At 39.8% G+C, this 23,706-nt stretch overlaps 1 protein-coding gene across 1 annotated transcript in view; it reads left to right on the forward strand.

Annotated features, from left to right (window-relative positions):
• TMEM123 (transmembrane protein 123) overlaps nt 1-23,706 on the forward strand; it is a 41,727-nt gene that overhangs the window by 13,802 nt on the left and 4,219 nt on the right. Inside the window, exons 2-3 of the mRNA XM_024574594.3 lie at nt 20,998-21,348; nt 22,513-22,666. Coding sequence (XP_024430362.2) covers nt 20,998-21,348; nt 22,513-22,666 — 505 coding nt within the window. The remainder of the gene's footprint in view (nt 1-20,997; nt 21,349-22,512; nt 22,667-23,706) is intronic.

Raw genomic sequence — 23,706 nt, forward strand, 5'->3', positions numbered from 1 at the left:
TGTGGTGTTTTATGTAAGTCTCCCTCCCTTCCTGAACAGAAAGTCAGCTCCTTGGGCAACGCTGACTTCACCACCACCCCATCCCCAGGACCTGGCCAACATTTTTGATGGAAAAAAAAAAAAAAAGATAAAAGAATGCTCTGTGAAAAGGAAACCAGTTTTTGTGCTTGCTAACTCCTGCTTACCTGCAAGAGAAGTTGGGAGCCCGTTGGTCAAAATAAATCACCACCTGCACTCTGTACAGTGAGGGAGAACAGGGCTTAATGTTAATGGGAGAGTTGCCATAATTGTACTATAGGCATCTCGTTTTATTTTATTTTTTATTTTTTAATATATTTTATTGATTATGCTATTATAGCTGTCCCAGTTTTTCTCCCTTTGCCCCTCTCTGCCTGGTACCCTCATTCCCTCCAGCTATCATCTCCCCTTAGTTCACATCCATGGGTTGTGCATATAAGTTCTTTGGCTTCTCTTATTTCCCATACTATTCTTAACATCTCCCTATCTAGTTTGTACCTACCAATTATGCTTCTTAATCTCTGCCTTTTTCCCAATTCTCCCCTACTTCCTACCAGCTAATAACCCTCCAAGTGATCTCCATATCTATGATTCTGTTCATGTTCTGGTTGTTTGCTTAGTTTGATTTTTTTAGATTGTTAATAGTTGTGAGTTTGTCGCCATTTTAATGTTCATAGTTTTGGTCTTCTTTTTATAAATAAGTCCCTTTAACATTTCACGTAATAATGGTTTGGTGATGATGAACTCCTTTAGTTTTACCTTGTCCGGGAAGCTCTTTATGTGCCCTTCCATTCTAAATGATAGCTTTGCTGGATAGAGTAATCTTGGTTGTAGGACCTTGCTTTTCATCACTTTGAGTACTTCTTGCCAACCCCTTCTAGCCTGCAAAGTTTCTTTTAAGAAATCAGCTGACAGTCTTATGGGAACTCCTTTGTAGGTAACTCTGCTTTTAAGATTCTTTAACTTTTCGCATTTTAATTACGTTGTGTCTTCATGTGGTCCTCTTCGGGTCCAACTTCTTTGGGACTCTCTGTGCTTCCTTGGACTTGTATGTCTATTTCCTAATTTGGTATGTCATCAAATTAGGGAAGTTTTCTTTCATTATTTTTTCAAATAAGTTTTCAATTTCTTGCTCTCCCTCTTCTCCTTCTGGCACCCCTATGATTTGGATGTTGGTACGTTTGGAGATGTCCCAGAGGCTCCTTATATTATCCTCTTTTTAAAAAAATTCTTTTTTCTTGCTGTTCTGGTTGAATGCTTATTTCCTCCTCTTGTTCTAAATCATTGATTTGAATCCTGGCTTCCTACCCTCCACTGTTGGTTCCCTGTTGATTTTTTTAAATTTCACTTAATATAACCTTCATTTCTTCCTGGGTCTTTTTTATTTTGTTGCCATACTCAATGAATTCTTTGAGCATCCTGATCACTAGTGTTTTGAACTATGCATCTAATACCTTGGTTATGTCCGTTTTATTTCGTTCTTTTTCTGTGGTTTTGTTCTGTTCTTTCATTTGGGCCATATATCTTTGTTTCCTCAATTTGGCAGCCTCCCTGTGTTTGTTTCTGTGTATTAGGTGGAGCCACTTTGGCTCCTTGTCTTAGTAGCATGGCCTGTTGTAAAAAAGACACCTGTAAATTGTGTAGGGCGGAGACCTAGGTAACCACCAGGGCAAGGCAACCCATTTCACTGCCTTATGGCTCTGTGGGAAGGAGGGTTTGGAGAGTGGACTGTGATGCTGCCTGGCTTCTTGAGGTTTGCCTGGCACTCACCCTGTGCAACTGGCGCCTTCCAGCTATTGCCCTGGGGCTGAATCCCAGAGTGGGTGGGTCTGTGTATGTCTTAAGTTTGTGCTGGCCCTTTAAATGGAGTCTCCTGAAAATCCAGCAGTTTCTTCTGCCTCTCCATCCCCCACTGGTTTTTACAGCCAGAAGTTATGGAGATTCATCCTCCCAGCACTGGAACCCAGGGCTGGGTGGTCTGGTGTGGGGCTGGATCACTCACTCTGAAGGTGTTCCTCCTGATTTTTATCCACCACATGTGAATGCTGGACCACCCATACTGCCACCTTTCTGCTCCACACCATGTCTCCACACCTCTCCACCCCTCCCACTGGTCCAGATGAATGTGGCTTCTTTAAATCCTTGGTTGTCAGCCTTCCATACAGCTCAATTTTCTGACTGTTCTGCGTGTTATTTGTTTTGAGGTCTAGTTGTAATTTTTTTCTGTGGTTGTGTGAGGAGGCAAAGCGTGTTTACCTACGCTTCCATCTTAACCGGAAGTTGCATCTTGTTTTATCACGCTTAGCTTTCTTGTACTTTGCACGTGTTGGATTTTTTTTTTTTTTTTTTTACAAATTGAAGGCAAGATGCTCCACCAGTGAAAAGATTATAACTCTCTTTGTTGTGGTGGTCTGAAACTGAACACTCAATGTCTCTGTGACATGCCTGTACTGTGTCTCTAGGCAATTCTGTTTTCTTTTTCTCTGTTCAGATAAAGCCCCTCCAACCAGGCCTTGATGCCGGGAGTGGTGTGTGGAAGGGGATAGACAGGGGACTCAGGTCTGAAAGGACACAGAGGGCCTTGCCTGGCTCGCCAGGCCTCTGCTGTGGTCACTCTCCCTGTTGAGGAGGTGATGCCTCAGATGTTTGGGCCATGTGATATTTTGGCAAGGCAGGAACATCCGTGCTCTGTACTGACGTAAAAGAGGTAATGAAGGTAACCAGACAAAGGTGTTTTGGGGATTGCTGCAGTCCTTCAGGGAGTTTGGGTTGATATAAATGCAGTGGGGAAACCATTGCAGGATTTTAAACAAATCAGTACAAGTGGATGGTGGGCCAGGGTGGTAGCAGTGGAGATTGAAGAGAGATTTTGCTGATGGATTGGGTGTGGCTGTGTGTTTGAATTTGAGCTCAAATCAAATGTTTTATTGTCCCAGTCAAAATCAGACACCTGGCCACCCCATATCTGGGGGATTACTATGGGGGTGGGGAGAAGTTAAGAATGAGCACAGCTGGGAGCTCCCAGCAGGCTGGAAGGGGAGAGTGGGTTGATCCATGTCTGAAGTGGGAAAGCCACATGAGGAAAGACAACAAAGTAAGGACAAAGAATTGGGCCTTAGATAAAGTAGAAAGGGAAGAGAATCCCTTTTTATATGCTTTTTTGTCTTTGAGAAGGATTGGGGGGAGGGGCATTGACAGCACTAAAACTAGGTGGTTTTAACTTCCTGCCCGATCCAGTTATTAAAGAGGTTTCTGGCAGGATAAATCTCAGAAACTGTCATCTTGTAGTTATTCCATTTTAATTAAAAAAATTGTAAAACCTTGAACTGTAAGAAACCTTATAGCAATGTTTCTCAAATTTAGTAGCACCTTAGAATTACCTGGAATGTTAAAAATGCTGGTGTTGATTCCACTTAAGAACAGTTAAATCTGGGGTGGGGAATAGCATGAAAACATGCCCAAGTGATTCTGATATAGAAGGGGGGACCCAAAAAAACCAGAATTATCTTCTGGAGGTTAGGCCCCTTGTGGTACAGGCTCCCCCACTAGGTGAGTATTCTTGGAACCCATCTGTATCACTGTACCAGCTGGTGGTGTTGCGAGAGGCTGCATTCGGCTTCAGTGAATTTTTTGAAAACTCTTTCAGTGCATTTACCCATTTTATGATGGCTGATTTAAAGCATACCTGCCAATAGTGTGCTGAATATTCAGTTTTTGATCAAAAATGACATGACCCCCATGTCCCACCCTCCCTATTCACCTGATCTCTCCCCAAGCAACATTTTTTGTTTCCCCAAGTGAAAGAAAGTCCTCAAAGGGAAACATTTTGCCAGTGTGGAAAAGGTAAAACAAAAAATGGCAGAAACCCTAAAAGGCCTAAAAACCAATGAGTTCAAAAACTGTTTTGAGCAGTGGAAAAAACATCTTGATAGGTGTATTGCATCAAATGGAGAGTACTTTGAAGGTGACTAAAGTCTAAACATGTCAAAATAAGTACACAATTTTTTATACGTTAATTGGTTTTTTTCTGTCACTCCTTGTATAACAGGTTGAGAATCACTGACTTTGAGAATGGCTGAAGGAGGCTGCTCTCCCTAAGTAGCCTTTGGCAAGTGTGTGAAAAACATGGATGCTTTTGCAGTAACAGTCCGTTTATTTTGTCTTTATTTTTTGTAAGAATTATAAAATCTTAACTAGTGGGGACATGCAGAAAGTAGTGATTCTGCTTATCTTGGGATATCCCCACCATCCTGTAAAAGACCCGCGCCCCCCCCCACCCCACCCAAAACAAAATATTCAGTGATCCAGAGAACAGGGTTTTTTGGTTTTGTTTTTTTCAGGAGATTCGGTCAGGATAAGGAAAGATAAGGGACAAACAGAGGGACACAGCAATAGTAGTTACTTTAGTAGTACCATGTTCTTGTTACTGTGATTAACGTTGTTTAAATATGATAAGAAACCCACTTCATTAGCTGACAAGGAGAGTGGGGACTAACCCTCCAAAATGTACAATTTCTTTGAGAAGTTTCAGAAACAAGAATAATAGTTATTTACATTAATAGCTATAGAAAATAGTTGGGAATTCCATTTATAAGACTTTTTATTCTACTTATATGAGACTTTATTACACTTTGCACAACTTACTTCATGCATTAACAATTGTTCTTGGATTGTTTGTGAAGCTTTTCTGCAACATTAAAGCTGACTTTCATTCCAGGTTAACTCATTCCATTAACTCTTTAACATCATCACAGTGTGACAAAAAAAGAGAAAACAAATGGCAGTAACTTTACAAATAATGGAATGAGAATCATTTATGCCTTTCTCTAGAGTAAATTGGATTAAAACTTGGCTTTAAGGAATACTTAGGTAGCTTTTATCACGAAGATGTGCATGTTGAGATTGTGTATTTCACATATGAACATGAGGACAATTTTTTAAATAATACCATTACACCTGAAATTAATATTTTATAGTTTTATTGAGGTATATTTGACATACAGCACTGTATAAATTTACAGTGTACAGCGTAATGATTTGACTTAACATATATCATGAAATGATTACCAAATTGAGTTTAGTTACAGCCATCATTTCATATAGATACAAAAATGTACATAAAAAACAAAAACAAAAAAATAGTGAATAAAATATTTTGTGACAAGCACTTTTTAGGGTTTATTTACTTTCTTCACTTTCATATATACCACACAGCAGTGTTAACTATAGTCATCATATTATACGTTACATTCCTGGTACTTAATTTATCTTACAACTGGAAGCTTGTACCTTTTGACCACCTTCTATGAGTTTTATGGTTTTTGGTCTTAATTTTGAGTCTTTAATTCATTTTGAGTTATATTTTGTGAATGGTGTAAGATAGGTGTCTAGTTTCATTCTTTTGCAAGTGAATATCCAATTTCCCAGCACCATTTATTGAAGAGACTGTCTTTTCTCCGTTGTGTATTCTCGGCTTTCTTGTCAACATCAGTTGGCCGGATATGCACAGATTTATTTCTGGGCTCTCTATTCTGTTCCATTGGTCTATGTGTCTTTGTTTATGCCAATATCATACTGGTTTGGTTACCGTAGCTTTGTAATACAAATCATATATTTATCATTACCAGTGGGTTTTATGTTACCTTATGTTTTTATGATGTCAGTTAGCATTCTTTTCCTTTAAGTCAATTAATTTCCTTTAGCTTTTTTTGTAAGCAGGTCTAGTGGTGATGAACTCTTTCAGTTCTTGTTCAGGAAAGCCTGTCTCTTTAAAGAACCAGCTTTGCCAGGTATAGAAGTCATGGTTGGCAGATGTTCCCTCACCCCCAATATTTTGAGTATATGATACCATCGTCTCCTGGCTTGAAACATTTCTGTTGAGAAGTCCTTTGATAGTCTCATGGGGGTGGGGAGAGGTGTTCCCTTGTATGTCATTTCTCTCCTTTCTCTCACTGCTTTCAAAAGTCCTTCTTTGACTTTTGACAGTTTAATGATAGAGTCTTAAGCCACATAGCAACATTTCAGTCAACAACATACTACATATACAATGGTGGTCCCATAGGTTTATAATGCAGCTGAAAAATTCCTATTGTTTGGTGATGTCATAGCCATGATGACGTCATAGCATAACATATTACTCATGTATTTGTGGTGATGCTGCTGTAAACAAATCCACTGCAGTGCCAGCTGTATAAAAATACGCTCCTTCCAGTCATGTACGGTACATGACACTTGATAATGACAACAAACAACTGTTACTAGTATATTTAGTATACTTATTGCTATTTTAGAGTGTACTCTTTCTAATTGTAAAAACGTTTGCTGTAAAACGTGTGCTCTGTTACACTGGCAGCATAACAGAGGCTGCTGCCTCTCATCTTTACTGGCTCTCTCGGTCACATACTTTTCTCCAGTGTTTGATTTACTCTCATGTTTGTAACAGTAACATGCTGCATAGTCTGGCAGCCTGGGAGCAGTAAGCTCTACCTTGTGATGTAGGTGTGTAGTAGGCTCTAACATCTAGGTTTGTGTAAGTGCACCTGTGAGGTTCACACAACAGTGAAATTGCCTAATGACACATTTCTTAGAATGCATCCCCATCATTAAACAGTGCTTAACTGTGACGCGTCTCAGTGTAACCCCGTTCGAGTTCAAACTAAAATATTTGGGGTCTTTTGGGCCTCATGAAACCAGATGTCCATTTCCACCCTCCGACTGGGACGTTTGCCGCCATTAATGCTTTAAATAGGTGTTTTTTAAATTTTATCCTCTCTTCTTTTTCTGGAATTGCTATACTGTGGATATTGTTCCTTCTGATTGTGTTCCATGAGTCCTGTAGGCTTTCTTCACTCTCTTTCCTTTTTTCATTTTGCTCCTCTGACTGGATACTTTCAAATGTTCTGTCTTCTAGGTCACCAATTCTTCTGCATTGTGACCTGCTTGGAAGTTATATATTGCATTCTTCACCGTAGTCACTGTGTTCTTCAGCTGTAGGGTTTGTGTGTGTTTTGGTTTTGATGGTTTCTATTTCTTTGTTGAACTTCTCTTTTTGTTCATGACTGTTTCCCGATTTTGTTGTCTCTGTGTGTGTTCTTGTTCACTAAACTTTTGGGCGATTGTTTTGAATTATTTGAGAGTTCATAGACCTCCCTTTTTTTAGAATTATTTATTAGCACTTTACTAGGGTTTTTTAGGGGTGCCATAGTTACCTTTTTTTGTGATCCGTGATTACTTCTGTTGGTACCTACATTTGAATAAGCTGTCTCCTCTTCCAGACTTGACAGGTTCACTTTGGTGGAGACAGTTCATCAATCAGGTCAGTTTGGGTTTCTAGACATGTTTGCTGGTAACGCCTTTGGGCATGTGGGGCTTGCTCTCAGGGTCTGTTCTGGGTGAGGTCACTGTCTGGGCTTTGAGGTCAATGGACAGGGTGGGGTCCTGCTGGCTGAGAACAGCCAGTTGGTACTGCTGGCTTGGTTCCCTGCCCAGGTGAGGTTGTAGGATGGGATCCTTGGTAGTCTGGGTTCTCTGGTCAGGGTTTCTTAGTGGTTGGGACTGGGAACTATACAAAGCAGTAGGTGGGGCTATGAATTAGCTTCTCTGCCCTAATGGGGCAGCGGGATGAGCCCTGGAGCCCCCACAGCTTGTTTGGGGACCCAAATCAGGCAAGAGTGTTCACCGAAGTCCCTGACCAGAAAGGGTCACTGGCTTTGCTCCACAGACAGTGAAAGCCACCAACTATGCTCTCTGTTCAAGTGTCACTGTAAGCCTGGCTGTTGGATGGCCGCACAGCTTTGCATACGCTCAGTTTAGGTTCCCTGGCTGGGTGGGCTGAGGGCCTATGGGCAGGGCCATGCATTAGTTTCCCTGTAAGTTGCAGTGGGAGAACCAAGTCCAAGGCGAGTAAGACTCTAGCCGACCGGTGCCCCAACCTCACTGGCCAATTAGGGCCACTGGCTTTGCTTGGCAGACTATCAGCTCTGCCTTTTGGGCTCTGCTCAAGCATTGCTGGCTATGCAGCTTGTAGGTGTTCTTGCCCTTCTTTCTGGTTGGGCAGGGTTGGAAGCTTCACTCAGCAGTGGGAAGGGCTATGACTCAACTCCCCTGCCTGCGGCAAGGTGGATGAGGCTCCAGGACTGGTAAATCCTTCATTTTAAGCCCTGAATCAGGTAGACGTGCACCCTGCTCCATTCCCTAGTCAGGCTGTACCACACTGACTCGGTTCTGCAGATGAGCATAGCTGCTGGTCTGGATTACTACTTGGGCCCTGCAGGTAGGGACTCCGTCTGCCGAGATCCAAGTGCTAGTTGTTGCGAGCCCCACCCCCTTCCCCATCACAATCAGATTTCCAGTGGTTGAGCTCCACAGATTCCTGGGAAATCCCCATGGGGCGAGACAGAAGTAGGGCTCCCAAGATGCAACCCACAATTCTGGGGGAGCTGAATGTCCACCCTGGGCTCTCTTTTCCTGTTGAATGAAATAGGTACAGGGGAGACCTCTCAGCTTGTCTCTGTGCCATCCTGGGGTGGGGCATGTGGCCTGCTACTCTTCTAATGCGGTCTGTCTTGGTCTCTGTGGTGCAAGGAGTACTTCAGACAGACAGACAGACAGTCACCCATGCACACCACCCACACCATCCCCACTGCACCCCCGTGTTCTAGGGTTCTTTCAGTGGTGTCTTGTCCGTGAATACTTGTTAGTTGATCTTATGGGGGAACAAAGTCAGGAGTGCCCTATGTCACCATCTTGGTGACATCAGTCCCCATAATTTCTTAATATATGCAAATATGCAGTCACTGCTTTTTGAATTATTTTTCATCAACATATGCAGGCATATCTTGGAGATATTGTGGGCTCAGTTCCAGACCACCACAAAAGAGCGAGTCACGAGTTTTTTGGTTTCCAAGTGCATATAAAAGTCTTTATACCATACTGCAGTCTATTAAGTGTGTAATAGCATTGTCTAAAAAAAAAAGTACATACCTTAATTTAAAAATATTTTATTGCTTAAAAAAGGCTAACCATCATCTGAGCCTTCAGCAAATCATAACCTTTTTGCAGGTGGAGGGTCCCGCCTCAATGTTGATGGCTGCTGACTGACAGGGTGGCTGTTGTGAAGGCTGAGGAGGCTGTGGCAATTTCTTAAAATAAGACAGTAATGAAATTTGCCACACCAGTTTACACTTCCTTTCACAGACAACTTCTCTGTAGTACGAGATGCTATTTGATGCCATTTTACGCACAAAAACTTTTTTCAAAGTTGGAGTCAGTCTTCTCAAACCCTGCCACTGCCTGATGAACTAAATGTACATGATCTAAATCAGTTGTCACTTCAACCGTCTTCACAGCTTCTTTCCCCAGGAGCAGATTCCCCCTGAAGAAGCCACTTTCTTTGTTCATCCATAAGTAGTGTTAACCAAAGACTAAGTTTAGGCCATAATGAAGAACAAAAGCATTTTAATGGAGCAAAAAGAATTGCTCAGTTGCAGTCCAGGAGGCACAGATTTAGGTAGCAACCCAAACTGAACTCCAAAGAGAGCAAAAGCAGGGTTTTTAAAGGTAAACCCCACACATTTTGTAACAAAGGACCCTTTCCTACTGGCTGTCTAACAGGGTGTGATGACTAGTTGAAAAGGATAGGGGAGGACCACGTGGTAAGATCCTGAGGTAAGCAACTTCCAAGACGTGTGGCTAGGACAGCGATTTGCAAGCTTTTTTTATCTCATGGCACACAAACCAATTACTAAAATTCTGCGGCACACCAAGCAATATATTTTTTAACTATCGCTACAAAAAATAGTTACAATTTTGATTCATTCATACCAGATGGCTATGGTGTTGGTTGTCGTCATTTTTTTTATTTGACAGAAAGGAAAAGTGGTCAACGCCTGTGACTAAATAGTCAGGTATTGCATGTTTTAAAAATTCTTGTGGCACATTGGTTGAAAATCACTGCTCTGTGGTAAGCAGGCAAGTCCAAGAATTCAGACCTCATTTAGATCCTCTATGCAAATGAAAGATACAGACTGGTGAGCTAGATTGGCTCCTTTCAGGATAGAGTTCAGATAGTCTTGTTGCCGTGGTGAAGCGTAAGTGAAGTTCAGGATGTGGTCTCAAAAATTCACAGGTAGGGTGATCATAAGGTAGCCTCTTCCTGACCTCCTGGCTCCATCCATTTCAGTTCCCATGACATAAATGACTGTCGTGTCAGTTTCCATTCACAGTGCTTAATAATGTCTAGAATGGTGAGCCCCTTCAGAAGGTTTTCGATTTATTTTGCCCAGATGCATCAGAGGAATCACTCTCTATGGCAGCTCTAGTCATAGGTAGCATATTTCTTAAATAATAAAACCTGAAAGTCAACATTGCTTCTTGATCCATGGGGTACAAGATGGATGTGGTGTTGGCAGGCATGAACACAACATGAATCTCATTGTACATCTCCATCGGAGCTCTTGGGTGGCCCTGTGCTTTGTCACTGAACAGTAATATCTTGAAAGGAATTTTTTTCTGAGCAGTAGGTTTCAACAGTGAGCTTAAAATTCTCAGTGAACCATGTTGTAAACAGATGTGCTGCTGTTCAGGCTTTGTTGTTCCATTTATAGAGCACAGACGAGTAGAGAGAGGCAGCCTGTCCTTTGAAGCTTTGAAGCCAGACATTGATTTCTCCTCTCTTGCTGTGAAAGTCCTATATATGTGGCATCTTCCAATGTGAGGCTGTTTCATCTACACTAAATATGTATTGTTTAATGTAGCCATTTGCATTAGTAGATCTTCTGGATAACTTGCTGCAGCTTGCACAACAGCACTTGTTGCTTCACCTTGCACTTTTGTTTTGGAGAAGGCTTCTTTCCTTAAAACCTCATGAACCAACTTCCAGCTTCAAACTTTTTCTCTGCAGCTTCCTCGCCTCTCAGCCTTCACAGACCTGAAGAGAGTTAGGGTGTTGCTCTGGATTCGGCTTTGGCTTAAGGGAATGTTGTGGCCGGTTTGATCTTCTATTCAGGCCACTAAAATTTTGTCCAGATCAACAATAAGGTTGTTTCACTTTCTTACCATTTGTGTATTCACTGGAATAGCACTTTAATTTCCTTCAAGAACTTTTCCTTTGCAGTCACAACTTGGCTGACTGCAAGTTTGGTGCAAGAGGCCTAGTTTTTGGCCTTTCTCAGCTTTGACATGCCTTCTTCACTAAGCTTAATCATATCTAGCTTTTGACTTAAAAGTGACGTCTCTACTACCCTAGTATATCCAATAACTGGTGTATATAACCCAAAACTTTATCCGTAACAGGCTATTCAGTAAATACAAAGTTGTGGGTCTGGGCATATACATCAGTTGGTTATTTTGATATCCTATAGTAGTCAGGATGTCATCGAATCAAATAGTTTTCTAGTTTTAAATGTATTAGGCAGCTATGGCTTTTGATCAGTAAGTGGGGAATAAAACTGCCTTTTTAAACATTAAGCCACATGCTTACTCGATCTTTATCTTCATATTCTAGTAAGTACATTTGTTTTCACTGTTAAACAGCAGCAACACAAGGGATCCCAGAGACCCTTGCATACCTTACTTCATTGTACACTTTCTGGGTTTCCTATTGTGAAGTCAAAGACAATTTTTATAACTTCCTGGAGATACCTAAAACTTAAATAACAACCTCTTTAAATACAGATAAATTATTGTAAAGAAACTGATCCCAGGTAATTTTGCACTCAAGACAAAGGTTTTATTTAGAAAGTTTTTGTTTTATTTTTACAAATATCATATTATACATGCTTTGTCAGTCTACTAATTAGTTGCAAAGCGGTTGACCTCAGGCAAGGTAAGTTTCTGTGGAAACCCAGGGCCTAGAGATAATTCTCCTTGGCTTTTATACTAGTTAGATACAGGTAACTAGAAGTGTTTCTGTAGATCAGTGGAAATTGATCATAGACAGTAGATAGTAGAACCTTATTTTACTTTGGGAAAAAAGCATAATCATTAATATCCATTAACGTATGAATAGGAAAAGAGTAAAAAATAAAACACACGACTGATTCCAGTCCACGGGTTTTTGTGAAGACTGGCTGAAGTAAACTGTATAGAGTGTCGCAATGCTAAATAAATTCTTTTTGGCCATTATAGCTTTTAAAAGTTGTTGACTCCTATTTTGACTAATTTATGTTTTCGTTAGTCTTATTAGCCCTCCTTTCTCTTACACAGCTAGAGGGAAAGAGGCACTTAAAATCTGTGCCTTAGTTTCCTTCTAGTACTACTTTATAGTGTTGCGTAAGGATGAAATAAGTACATATATGTAAAACACTTAGAACAGTGTCTGGCACATAATAAGTGCTATGTACACATTAACTATTCCTGTTAATAATGATCCAAATATAGTGGTCAAGGGTGGAGAAGTCAGAGTTATAATATGTTACCATAGTTATTTAGATTCAAAGCTACAAATATCCTGCTGATCCTCCTATAGGAGTTTAGTGATACTTCTGCTATCTAAGCCTCTGATGTTCCTTTGTTGTATACACTCAGCAGATGTTCATTTTGAACCCAGTATGTTCTGGGAGGATGCCAGGTACTGTGGAGATACAGAGAATTAACTGCACATAGATACTGCCCTTAGGATGCTTATGATTTAATTGAAAAGAATGAAAATAGCTATAATAAAAGATCAATATGCTAAATGTAGTAATACATGTGCAAAAGCAAATGAGCACTCAAGAGGGAGAGATCACTTTCAGTTGGTAAAATCTGCGAGGAAACAGCATGAACCAGGTCTGAGTCGATGTGACCTTCAGAGGTGGAATGAAGGAAACCATTGGCGGGCACAGCGTGAGGAAAGGTGTGGAGGAAGGACACGGTGTGTACCGCAGAGAAGGCCCAGGCCATCTGCGTCTGCAAGTTTGCCCTCTTGTGAAATGATGGTGGAGGTGCTGGCGGTGGTAATGATGGTAACCTCTCGTTGAACCTAATGCTGTTGCCAAACATTACTCAGGTATTTCACCCTTGGTTTTTAATTCCACAAAACAACCAAGTTAATTATTGTTTTCCCTATTTTAGAGAGGAGGAAAAGTCATACGTACAGAAAGTGATTTTGTAACCATTTAAGCACAGGAGTGGTTGACCCTGCCTTTCCTTCTAATGCACTTGGCTGCCTTTTCAGAAACACAAGTGATTGCACTCAAGTGAGGTAATGAGACACATATGCTATTATCTGGAGGCTAGAAACTGATACAAATTAGAATTTTCTGCATTCTACATTTTCAACAAAGATTTTCTGCCGCCTCCAGCATCTCCCAGAAACCCTGGGAAGAACACGTGTTTGTCTTGCACCAAGACTGTTTCTGAAAAGGTCGCTTCTGAGCCTATTAGTTGTGCAGAGTTGGGTGGCGAGGAGGAACGCTCATTCTGGCTGTGGGGCCAAGAGGGCCCACGTCTATAATCTCGACCCTCTCTCCTTTCAGTATCAGATAAATGGTATTGCATCATCAAGTTTGAACTTCTAGAATGAAATTCGGGGTGCTTTGTGCCTTGACTCCACTCGCTCCCTGGGTTTGTCTCCAAATCAGTAAAATGGCAATAAAAATGCTTCTGTATGTCTCAAGGTTTACTATGGGATAAAAAAAAATTCTGTATGTGGAATACTTTATAAACTATTTACTGCTATATATAAATACAATTTTTATAATTACAGTCTTGTGAGATACATCCTCAGAGGCTTCTAGATAAATAAGGGTCTTTGTTTCTACACTTGAGTGGTTTCAGATGGCTTATTTTATCTTCTGTCTCCTTTTTCTAACAAACTCAACTGTCATGTCTTGGTATTGGCATTATGCCTTCCCTCCCTCTATTAGCCCACTTCTCCCCCAGTTTGCTGATTTTAATCAGCAGTCAACTAGGAAACCACACAATAGAACTTGTTAGCAATGTGTCTAAAATTAAGGTAATTTTGCTCTTTTCTTTTACAAAGGGGGAGAGTTTTTTAATCTTTACTGGTTTAAAATGGTTTAAAGTTCTTTCATATTTTTTCAATTTTTATAGTCTTTTAAAATTGTAGAAGTTAATAATGCATGCATTTAATCTCTTAAGCAATGTAAAAACATACAGAGTAAGAATCTGGTCCCTCCCTCCCTTTCCCTTCCCCAATAACTCCCTAGATTAATCACTGTTTGCTAGTATGAATATATAAAATAGGCATGTATATAACATCCTACAAGTTGATTTTTGACTAAACTATGAAATACTGATCTTTTTGTGTTATTGGTCATTGCTATATAACAGAACCCCAGAACTTAATGATTTAAGATTATAGTTATTATTTCACAGTTCCTCTGGGCTAGGAGTCAAGTAATGACTTAGCTACATGCTTAGCTGGGGTTTGAGGTTGCAATCACGAAGGACTCACTATTGAGGTGAACTAAGTCGTAGGCTGGCTGTCAGCAGGCCTCACTTCCTCTCCTTTTATAGGATGGGGCTGCTTGAGTATCTTCACGATATGGTGGAAGGCTTCCCCAAGAGTGAGCAATTCTAGAGATTCCTAGGTTCTAGAGAAAGCCAGATGGACGCTATTTCTCTTTTTTTTTTGGACCTAGCCTCCGAAGTCACATAGCATAATTTCCACCATATTCTTTGTTAAAAGCAAGACTCTTTAAGTTAGGTCCACGGACAAGGGAAGTGGAATTAGGCTTCACCTTTTGAAGGGAGGAATATCCAAGAACCTGTGGGCATATTTTAAAACCACCACAGCAAGTATAGTTCTGTCTGATGGATTTTGATGTTTGTGCTATGTTTCGTAATGTGGATGTCCCATAATCTCCTTGACCGTGCCCCAGTTCGGGGATATTGTTACTCTTCTAAACAGTGCTACAGTGAACACACAAGCGTACCTGTGCAGGCTTGAGCTAGGGTTCAGCTAGATTCCTAGAAGTGGGATTGCTGGGTCAGTAGTTGTTGGGGTTTTGAGTGAGGGCTCAGGGGATCGATCTCTTACAACTGAGGAGCCTGATTGTACACAAACAAACACATTTTGCCTTTCAGCTGTATTCTGGGTAGATTATTCGGAAAGATATTTGAGTTAGTCATATCATCGGTCTCATAGAAACAGAAAACATCTCAAAACATAATTCTCAGTATAAAAAATTTAAATATACTATGAGGAATGAATGAACCAGGGGAATCTCAATGTTAACATGAATGAAATTAATGTCATACTGAGTACAAAAAAGCAAGAACAGAAGATTACCTTTAACATTATGCTAGTTATATAAAATTTAAACATGTGACAAACTACTATATTGCTTAGAAACAGTGTGAAGTAAAAAGATAAAGAAATGTAGAATAGACTCAGGATAGTGGTTCTTCTGACAGAATTGCAGTGGAGGAGGGGCACACCTTTCAGGGATTTCTTAATTGGCAGGGTTTTATTTGAGTATATACATTTGCTTACTGAAGGTGCTTTTAGTGCAGTGAAGATAGTCAATGATAAAACTAGTGCCTAAAGTAGATACAGCAGGCTCTGGAATTCAGGTGGATTTTCATCAGGAATAATGAGGAAACCCGTGAAAAGTTCACCAGGCCCAGAGGTGATGACCTGTGTTAAGTAAGGTCTGCTCACCACCTCCTCTCACAGTGAATGATTTAGGGAATTTACTTAAGCTTCTGAGTCACAGCTTTCTTATGTGTATGTTGCAGGGAGCAAACCCATTCTTGACTCTGGTACCATTTCTAGCATTTAAGCAAGTATGTACTTTTAGTAATTTCAAAGGTTTGCCTTTTTTTTGTCGTGCAAGAAAAAAAATGTTCAGTATTGAATATCAGATTTTCTAATGCCTTTACACAATGAATTAAAATTGTTTACTAGTGGATACTAAGCTGTACAGTTGTCATCTGTAGGGATTTCTTTTTGCTGACATTTGAGCAGACTTTTTTGCTGACTGAAAATCTCTTTGTTGTGGTGCTTTGTGCTTGTTAATGACCAAATTCTTACGTGGCAGCTGCGCATTACACATGCTTATTCTCCGTGTTTAGGCCATAGAGCTGAGTGGCAGCATCACCTGCACAGCCTTTTGAGGTTGCAACTGTAGGTCTAATAATGTTATTTCAAAGTATGTCAGACCTATTTCTCACACGTTTTGGCCCTGTCGGGACAGTGAAACACGTCAGGGGATGAGAAGTTGTTACTGTTTTGCGTGTGATTTACAATGCAGACAGACGGGTAGTATTTTCTGTATGTAGGTTTGTAGAACATGGAACATCAAGAGTATTTGTTACATCCCCCACTGAGGCTTATTAAATACTTAGAGTTATTGTGAGAATGTTTATATTGTGATGTTTTCTACCTAAAATCCATTATTAGCTTACACTTAGCATGTTGAAGGTCAACAGGGGGGCAGTGACAGTCACCCACCCCAACCAAAGCTTTTCATCTTAATGGCACTACTTTTTGTGACTTAACATAGTGTTCAAGAACAGCGACTCTTGGGCCAGACCGCCTAAATTCAAGTCTTGGCTCCTCCCCTTACTGCTTGTGCTCAAGTCACTCAACCTCTCTACCTCAGTTTCATCTGTAAAATGGGGGTGACCATTGCATCTACCTCCTGGGTAATTATGAAAATTGTAATATTTTAAAAATATTCTGAACCGTGTCTGCTTCAGAATGAATACTGTTTAATTATTCATTAAGTAAATACTGGGTTGACCAAAAAGTCGCACATTTTTCATTTTTACCAGTAACTTTATTGATTTGGATATTTTGAGTATGTCGGCTATCTCCTGCTGTTGGCTTCTAGTGGGTAGAGGCTGGGTTGCTGCTAAACATCTTCCAATACACAAGACAGCCCCACTGCAAAGGATTATAGGGCCAAAATGTCATTGGTATCAAGAAACTTCACAACCACTTTTGACACATTTGACCGGTCATAGCACCTTCTCTTTCTGCAGTTGTACACTGCGCACATCTTGTGTGTGTGTTTCGGTTGAGTTTTTGCCTTTCTTGAAATAATAAAGGATAATATGCCAAAAATGTGTATTTTCTTCCATTTTGAATATTAAAATGGTTATACAGAAATTCACCAATTTTGATGTTTTTTTAATGCATGCTACTATGACAGCTGTCACCATACAATCAAACAAAATTGTTTTGAATAAAGTTGAAGATACCTGAGCACTGCTAGAGCCATCATACAGAAAAAAAATGTAATGGACTTCTGGCCAACCCAGTACATGTGGACAGACAGATAGCTTTAGGGCACACAGAACTGGGCTTAACTCTGTGAGCCTGTTTCTGATTGGATCTGGTCCCAAGCAGTAAAGGACACTGCGCTTTCAGTCACATTAGTTATACAAGCTAATAAAAATAAGGCAGGATATAAAGCATTAACAAATGATGCTTTCTCTTTGGCTGAACCAAACCAGAGGCCTAGGTGGTAAGGTAGCCTATCAGTGCAATTCATAAGGGTTCCTTCTCAGGTTAGAGAGCAGGTGGGATGAGGGAGGGACAAACGGGAAGTGCCCACAGTTTCTAAGACTTTTGTTGATGGTGTCCTTCACTGTGCAAAAGCTCTTTACTCTGATGTAGCCCCACTTGTTCCTTTTTTCTTTTGTTGCCCTTGCCCAAAGAGACCTATCCAAAAAGAAACTGCTAAGACCAATCCATGTCAAAGAGTTTACTGCCTTTCCAGCTTTGTTTGAAATGAAGGGTAGCGTTCTCCTTTTCTCGCCAGGGGCAGAGGTGGGGGTTGACACATAGCACAGTGACACTCTCAAATAACTTACCTTCTTTTGGCCTTTTTTGTTTTGTATTTATTTTGTTTTTAGTACTTTATAATTGTACTGAGGTATAATTGACATATAACATATTAGATTCAGGTATACGACACAGTGATTTGATATTTGCAAAATGATCAAATCAACCCACAGTAAGCTTAGTTAACATCCATCACCATACATAGTTACAAACTTTTTTCCTTGTGATGAAAACTTGTAAGATTTACTCTTAGCAACTTTAAAATATACAGTATAGTATCATCAATTATAGTCACCATCTTTACATTACATCCCCATGACTTATTTATTTTATAACTGGAAGTTTATAGCTTTTGAACCCCTTCACCTATTTGTTCAAACCTCACCCCAAAAGCCTTTACAACTTGTGCTTCTCAGAGGCTGGAGGAGACTGAATGGCTAGGACTGGCAAAGTCAGATAGGACCTAATCCTCTGCAAGTCCTGGGTGGTCTCTTCAGCGGGTACGTCTGCAGGTGCTAACTCAGCCACCCCCTGGAGGTGCTGGTCAGTAATTGGATAGTTAAGGGTAAGGGAAGACATCCAGACTTCCTTGGTGGCACAGGATCATTTGTAGTGGAGCACAAGTGACCACTTATATTACAGGCAAAAGCGAAGGAACACTGGATGTGAGTTTTGACCTTGAGGAGCGAGTCCGGGCATTGCAGTTTACACATTTAATCATAAAACACAGTTTGATACAAAACATACTTGCCTGTTTTGTCACTTTGTGTTTTTGGCTGCTTAGTTGTTTCTTCAACACATTTGGATTTTCTTAGTGGAGAACTAATCTGTAATAGCTCCCTATTTTTGCCCATGTGACTTTATAAAATTTATTTTGGCAGGGAGTGGGATTGGGCTGTGTTTGTGGTTGAATCCAAAAGCAGCATTGTGTTCATTGTTTTACTCTGCAAAGATCATTATGTTCTAAAGATATGATATAAATGCTAGTTCTTTGCTGTACTTAATTTCACTGCAATAGAATTCATCCACTAGTTTAAAATAAAATGTGATTATTTCAATGTTAAGCCATATTTTATCTATATAGAGTATTCAGAATTGAGTAGTAAAAGATTTAGTTCAAGTTCAGCTCATTTGTATCATATACTAGAAATTTATAACTTAGTGGTCTTTATAGTACAGAAGTAATTTCTTAGGCCTTTTCGAAATAGTAGATAATACTCAGTGGAAGACAACACACAGACCCAAAGTGGAGAAAATGTGAGAGGAATTTGAAACATGCAACTACCGGTTGTCCTCAAAGCTCATTGGAAGGATGTGGCAGAAAAACTTTATACTTTTAATTTAAAAAACCCTTTTCATATCCATTAATTTATTCACCTATTCAACTAATAAGAGCTTCAGGTAGAAATGATTTTTTTTTTTTTTTTAAAGAGCCCTGGCTGGTGTAGCTCAGTGGATTGAGTGCAGGCTGCAAACCAAAGGGTTGCCAGTTCAAATCCCAGTCGGGGCACGTGCCTGGGTTGTAGGCCAGGTCCCCAGTGGGGGCATGTGAGAGACAACCACACATTGATGTTTCTTTCCCTCTAATTCTCCCTCCCTTCCCCTCTCTCTAAAAATAAATAAATAAAATCTTTAAAAAAAAAAGGAAAGAAAGAAATGGTAAGACATTGTCCCTGTATTGAAGAGACTCAATCCTTTTTTTCATATCTTCACAGAAATTCTTATGTGTAGGCTTGGTTCCTATTGAGTATTTATCAATGGACTAAGTATCTCTCACACTGCCGTACTTGTTAGACCTGTTTCTGTGGAACCGTGAGAGTCACACTGATGTGGGGTCTTATTTTCCCCAGGTCATAGCTCCAGTTTTAAAGGTTATTTTACTTCTTTCCAGCCCATTCTTGCCTGTAAGGTTTTTTTTGAGAAATCAGCTGATAGTCTTATGGGAACTGCTTTGTAGGTAACTGTCTCCTTTTCTCTTGCTGCTTCTCAGATTCTCCCCTTATCTTTAATCTCGGGTAATGTGATTATGATGTGCCTTGGTGTGTACTTCCTTGGGTCCAAATTCTTTGGGACTCTCTGGGCTTCCTGGACTTCCTGGAAGTCTCTTTCCTTTGCCAGATTGGGAAAGTTCTCCTCCATTATTTTTCAAATAAGTTTTCAGTTTCTTGCTCTTCCTCTTCTCCTTCTTGCACCCCTATGATTCAGATGTCGGAAAGTTCAAACTTGTCCCAGAGGTTCTTCAGCCTCTCCTCATTTTTTTGAATTATTGTTTCCTCATTCTGTTCTGGTTGAATGTTTATTTCTTCCTTCTCCAAATTGTTGATTTGAGTCCTGGTTTCCTTCCCTTCACTGTTGGTTCCCTGTATATTTTTCTTTATTTCACTTGGCATAGCCTTCACTTCTTCCTCTATTTTATAACCATACTCGACCATTTCTGTGAGCATCCTGATTGCCAGTGTTTTGAACTGTGCATTTGATAGGTTGGCTATCTCTCTGTTGCTTAGTTTTTCTAGATTTTTTATCTGTTCTTTCATTTGGGACATATGTCTTTGGCTCAGCACCCCTGTTACATTGTAAGGGGCAGAGCCTTAGGTATTCACCAAGGTGAGGCAAGTCACATTGCTGCATTGTGACGCTGTATGTGGGGGAGGGGTTGAGAGGGAACAATGCCACTTGTTCTGCTCTCTGCTGGTTTTCAGTCACTTCCCTTGCTACCCACAAGCAAATTGGGCCCTTTTTGTGCTGATTCCTGGGTGGGTGTGTTTGTGTACATTCTGGGATCCTGTGGGTCTCTCCAATGAACTTTTGTGAGGCTGGGAGTTTCTCCTGCCACTGCAACCCCTACAGATTTTTACAGCCAGAGATTTTGAGGCTTTATTTCCCTCACTGGAACCCTGGCTTGTGCATTCTGTCTCACTCCTCAGTTGTTCCTCCTGGTTTATCTGCACACGAATGTGGGACTGCCAGCCACCGCCTCACCCACCCAGTCCTCCATCCGCTGCCTTGCCGTGTGTCCTCTCCACCCCTGCTGCCCGCCTCCGCCCCTCCTACTGGTCTGGATGAATGTTTCTTCTTTAACTCTTTGGTTGTCAGTCTACAGTTCGATTTTCTGTCACTTTGGGTTGTTTTTTGTTTTTAAATTTGTTGCCCTTTTCATTGTGCAAGGAGGCAAAATGTATCTACCTGTTTACCTCCATCTTGGCTGGAAGTCCAGTTTTAATGTTTTTTTGGTGTTCTCACAGGGAGTGTCTCACCTGTGCCTCCCAGCAATAGGAATGAATCTTCCAGCTCGACCATGAAACCATCTACAACTTCATTTTTCTCAGTGTCAGTCAACACCTCGAAATCCACAGTGAAACCATCAACAACTTCAGTTACTTTAGTCACAAAAAATGTGACGGTCACCACCTTGAAACCCACAACAACTTCTCAAGTGACAACACCACCAGGGGTCTCAACAAATACAACATCTACCACCTTAAAGTCTACACCCAAAATAACAAGCGTTTCACAAAACACATCACAGGTGTCAACATCCTCGATGGCCACAAGCCACAATAGCTCGGTGACATCTGTTTCTTCATCAGTAACAAGTACGTATTAAAAATATCTTCTTTTCCTATGCTGAAAATAGTTGTTAATTTAAATGCCACAGTTAGGTCATCATTCCATTCTACAAAAATAAATAACAGAAATTTAGGCAATGATTTCCTATTAAATAAATTAGTTGTAGAAATCAAGAGCTGATTGACTTAGTGTTCTTATCCCTTAAAAAAAAAAAAAGGTTTTCCAACTTAATCATACCACATAATGACTGTATAAGACCCATTTGTGAATAAGTGATTAATCCTAACAGGGGACTTTATTTTGTGGTTTGAAAACTTGTCATACCTTTAACACTTTACCTCATTGAAGGAGGCAATTAGGCTCAATCTACATGATTTCCAAACCAAAATCACAGTGAACTTTGATTTTAATTCATTTGTGCCATAAAGATATTTTAATATTATATTAGATATAATCATGTATGTAGCTTCAGAGTCTCAGCACTCTTTACTTTTTGCATTTTTAAAAACATGATGTTTGTGAAACCATGAATTCAAAAACCCTTAAGAAGATTATTCTCTTTTTGTTATCCAACATTGGTGGTCTTTTTAAGAGCTAGTACATTCATCAGAACAAATAGCAGACTTCATGGTTTCTTTTGTGTGTTTTTATATATTTTACTCCGTCTAGTTTATTTTCTTTATTGCTACAATTTATTTATTGAAATCAAATATAATGTCTCAGGGGCTCTTGCCATGATTCAAACCAAAATAGTTTAGATTTCCGATTTATTCAAAAGGAGAAATTTCAGTTAGAAACATTTGTTCAAATTGGATCCAGTTTCAAGAGTATAGCTGTGTTACCCAGACTTCTTTTGTTAAGGCAAGAGCTCTTAAGAGGATTTATAAGGGGGAAAAACATGAAGTCTTGCTGCCTCTGAGGGTTTGGTAGAGGCTGTCCGAGTCCAGCACCATCAGACACCGTCAGTCGTGGGGTTGCAGGCACTAGGGGTTTTCAGTAAGAGGGGTGTTGGATTAACTGAAGAAAACTAGAGCCAGGCAAGTCTCTAGAGATGCTGGAGAGCACCCTTCTGTGTTTAGAGGCCCCCTTGTCCCCAATCCCCAATAGAGATTCAGAACATTTTAGGTTATTACAATGGTTTTAAAAAGTACTAAAGCCTGTTTTGTTTTGTTTTTTTTGTTTTCTTTCAGTCACAGCAACTATAAATTCTAAAGAAAATAAAGGATCAAAATTTGATATTGGCAGCTTTGTTGGTGGTATTGCATTAACACTGGGAATTTTATCTATTCTTTACATTGGATGCAAAGTATATTATTCAAGAAGAGGCATTCAGTATAGAACCATGTAAGTTTTGATTGCCTGGGGCTTTCATTTTAATTATTTCTGTATTTATTTATTTAAATATCATGACAAAATATCAGAGTGGTGGGGGCAGTGTTCATCTCAGAGATGAGTAATTTATGGATTTATGAGTTTTGTTCCCATTAATCTTCTATGCCCAAAGTAAATCATTTATGTACAGCTTCTGATTACAGTATTTGTAAACAGAAATAGATGTATGTACCTATAAACGTGTTCGTATTTTTTAATGTTACACATTTTTTACCACAGACCCAAGTGAAGCCAAACCTTCTAGCTCTAATCTAGATCTAATACCGGATCAGGGTTCATGTGGCTGTTGGCCTGGCATGTCTTATGTCTACCAGTAGCACTAAAATAACATCCTTGGTAAAAACATGGTTTTTGCTTTCTATGACAAAGGCAAAGCAACTAAAGAAATTTTTCTGACAGCCACATTTTCCCTGATAATTTACTGTATCAAATGACTTGTTAGTATAACATACAGTATCATTTTCTCTGTAGTAAAACTACTTTTTAGATGAGCTTTACATCAAGTCCTGATCACCAAACATGTTCGCCCCTCGTAACTTGCATAGGCCTTACGATTTTTGGTGGTAGTACCTCCCAGCTTTTGTTACACCAACAAAATCCTTTTAGATTTGAGTCTTATATGTACCAGCACCAATTCCTTCTTTCGATGTTCATGTATTAATACCATAGAATAGATGATCGTTCTCCAAAGTTTGTTCTTTTTAAGTTGTTGTAAACATATGCATCCCACACAGACTTTCCACTTAAGAAACGTGAGAAATACTGGTTGAGCCTTTAAAATTTGCAATAATTTTTAAAAATCACTCTTTCTAGAAATATTTATCATCTGTTTTCTTAGTAAATTTAAGCAGTTAAACAGAAGGCACATTTTGATTATAGTAAATTAAATGCCAATTATATTTCATAATATCTATGTATTCATATAGTTGAGGCTATAAAATAGCATAGCAGTTAAATAAATATGTGTTTTCCTTTTAAACTGCCTTAACTAT

Source organism: Desmodus rotundus, chromosome 5, assembly GCF_022682495.2.
Source record: "Desmodus rotundus isolate HL8 chromosome 5, HLdesRot8A.1, whole genome shotgun sequence".
In the NCBI taxonomy this organism is placed as follows: domain Eukaryota; kingdom Metazoa; phylum Chordata; class Mammalia; order Chiroptera; family Phyllostomidae; genus Desmodus; species Desmodus rotundus.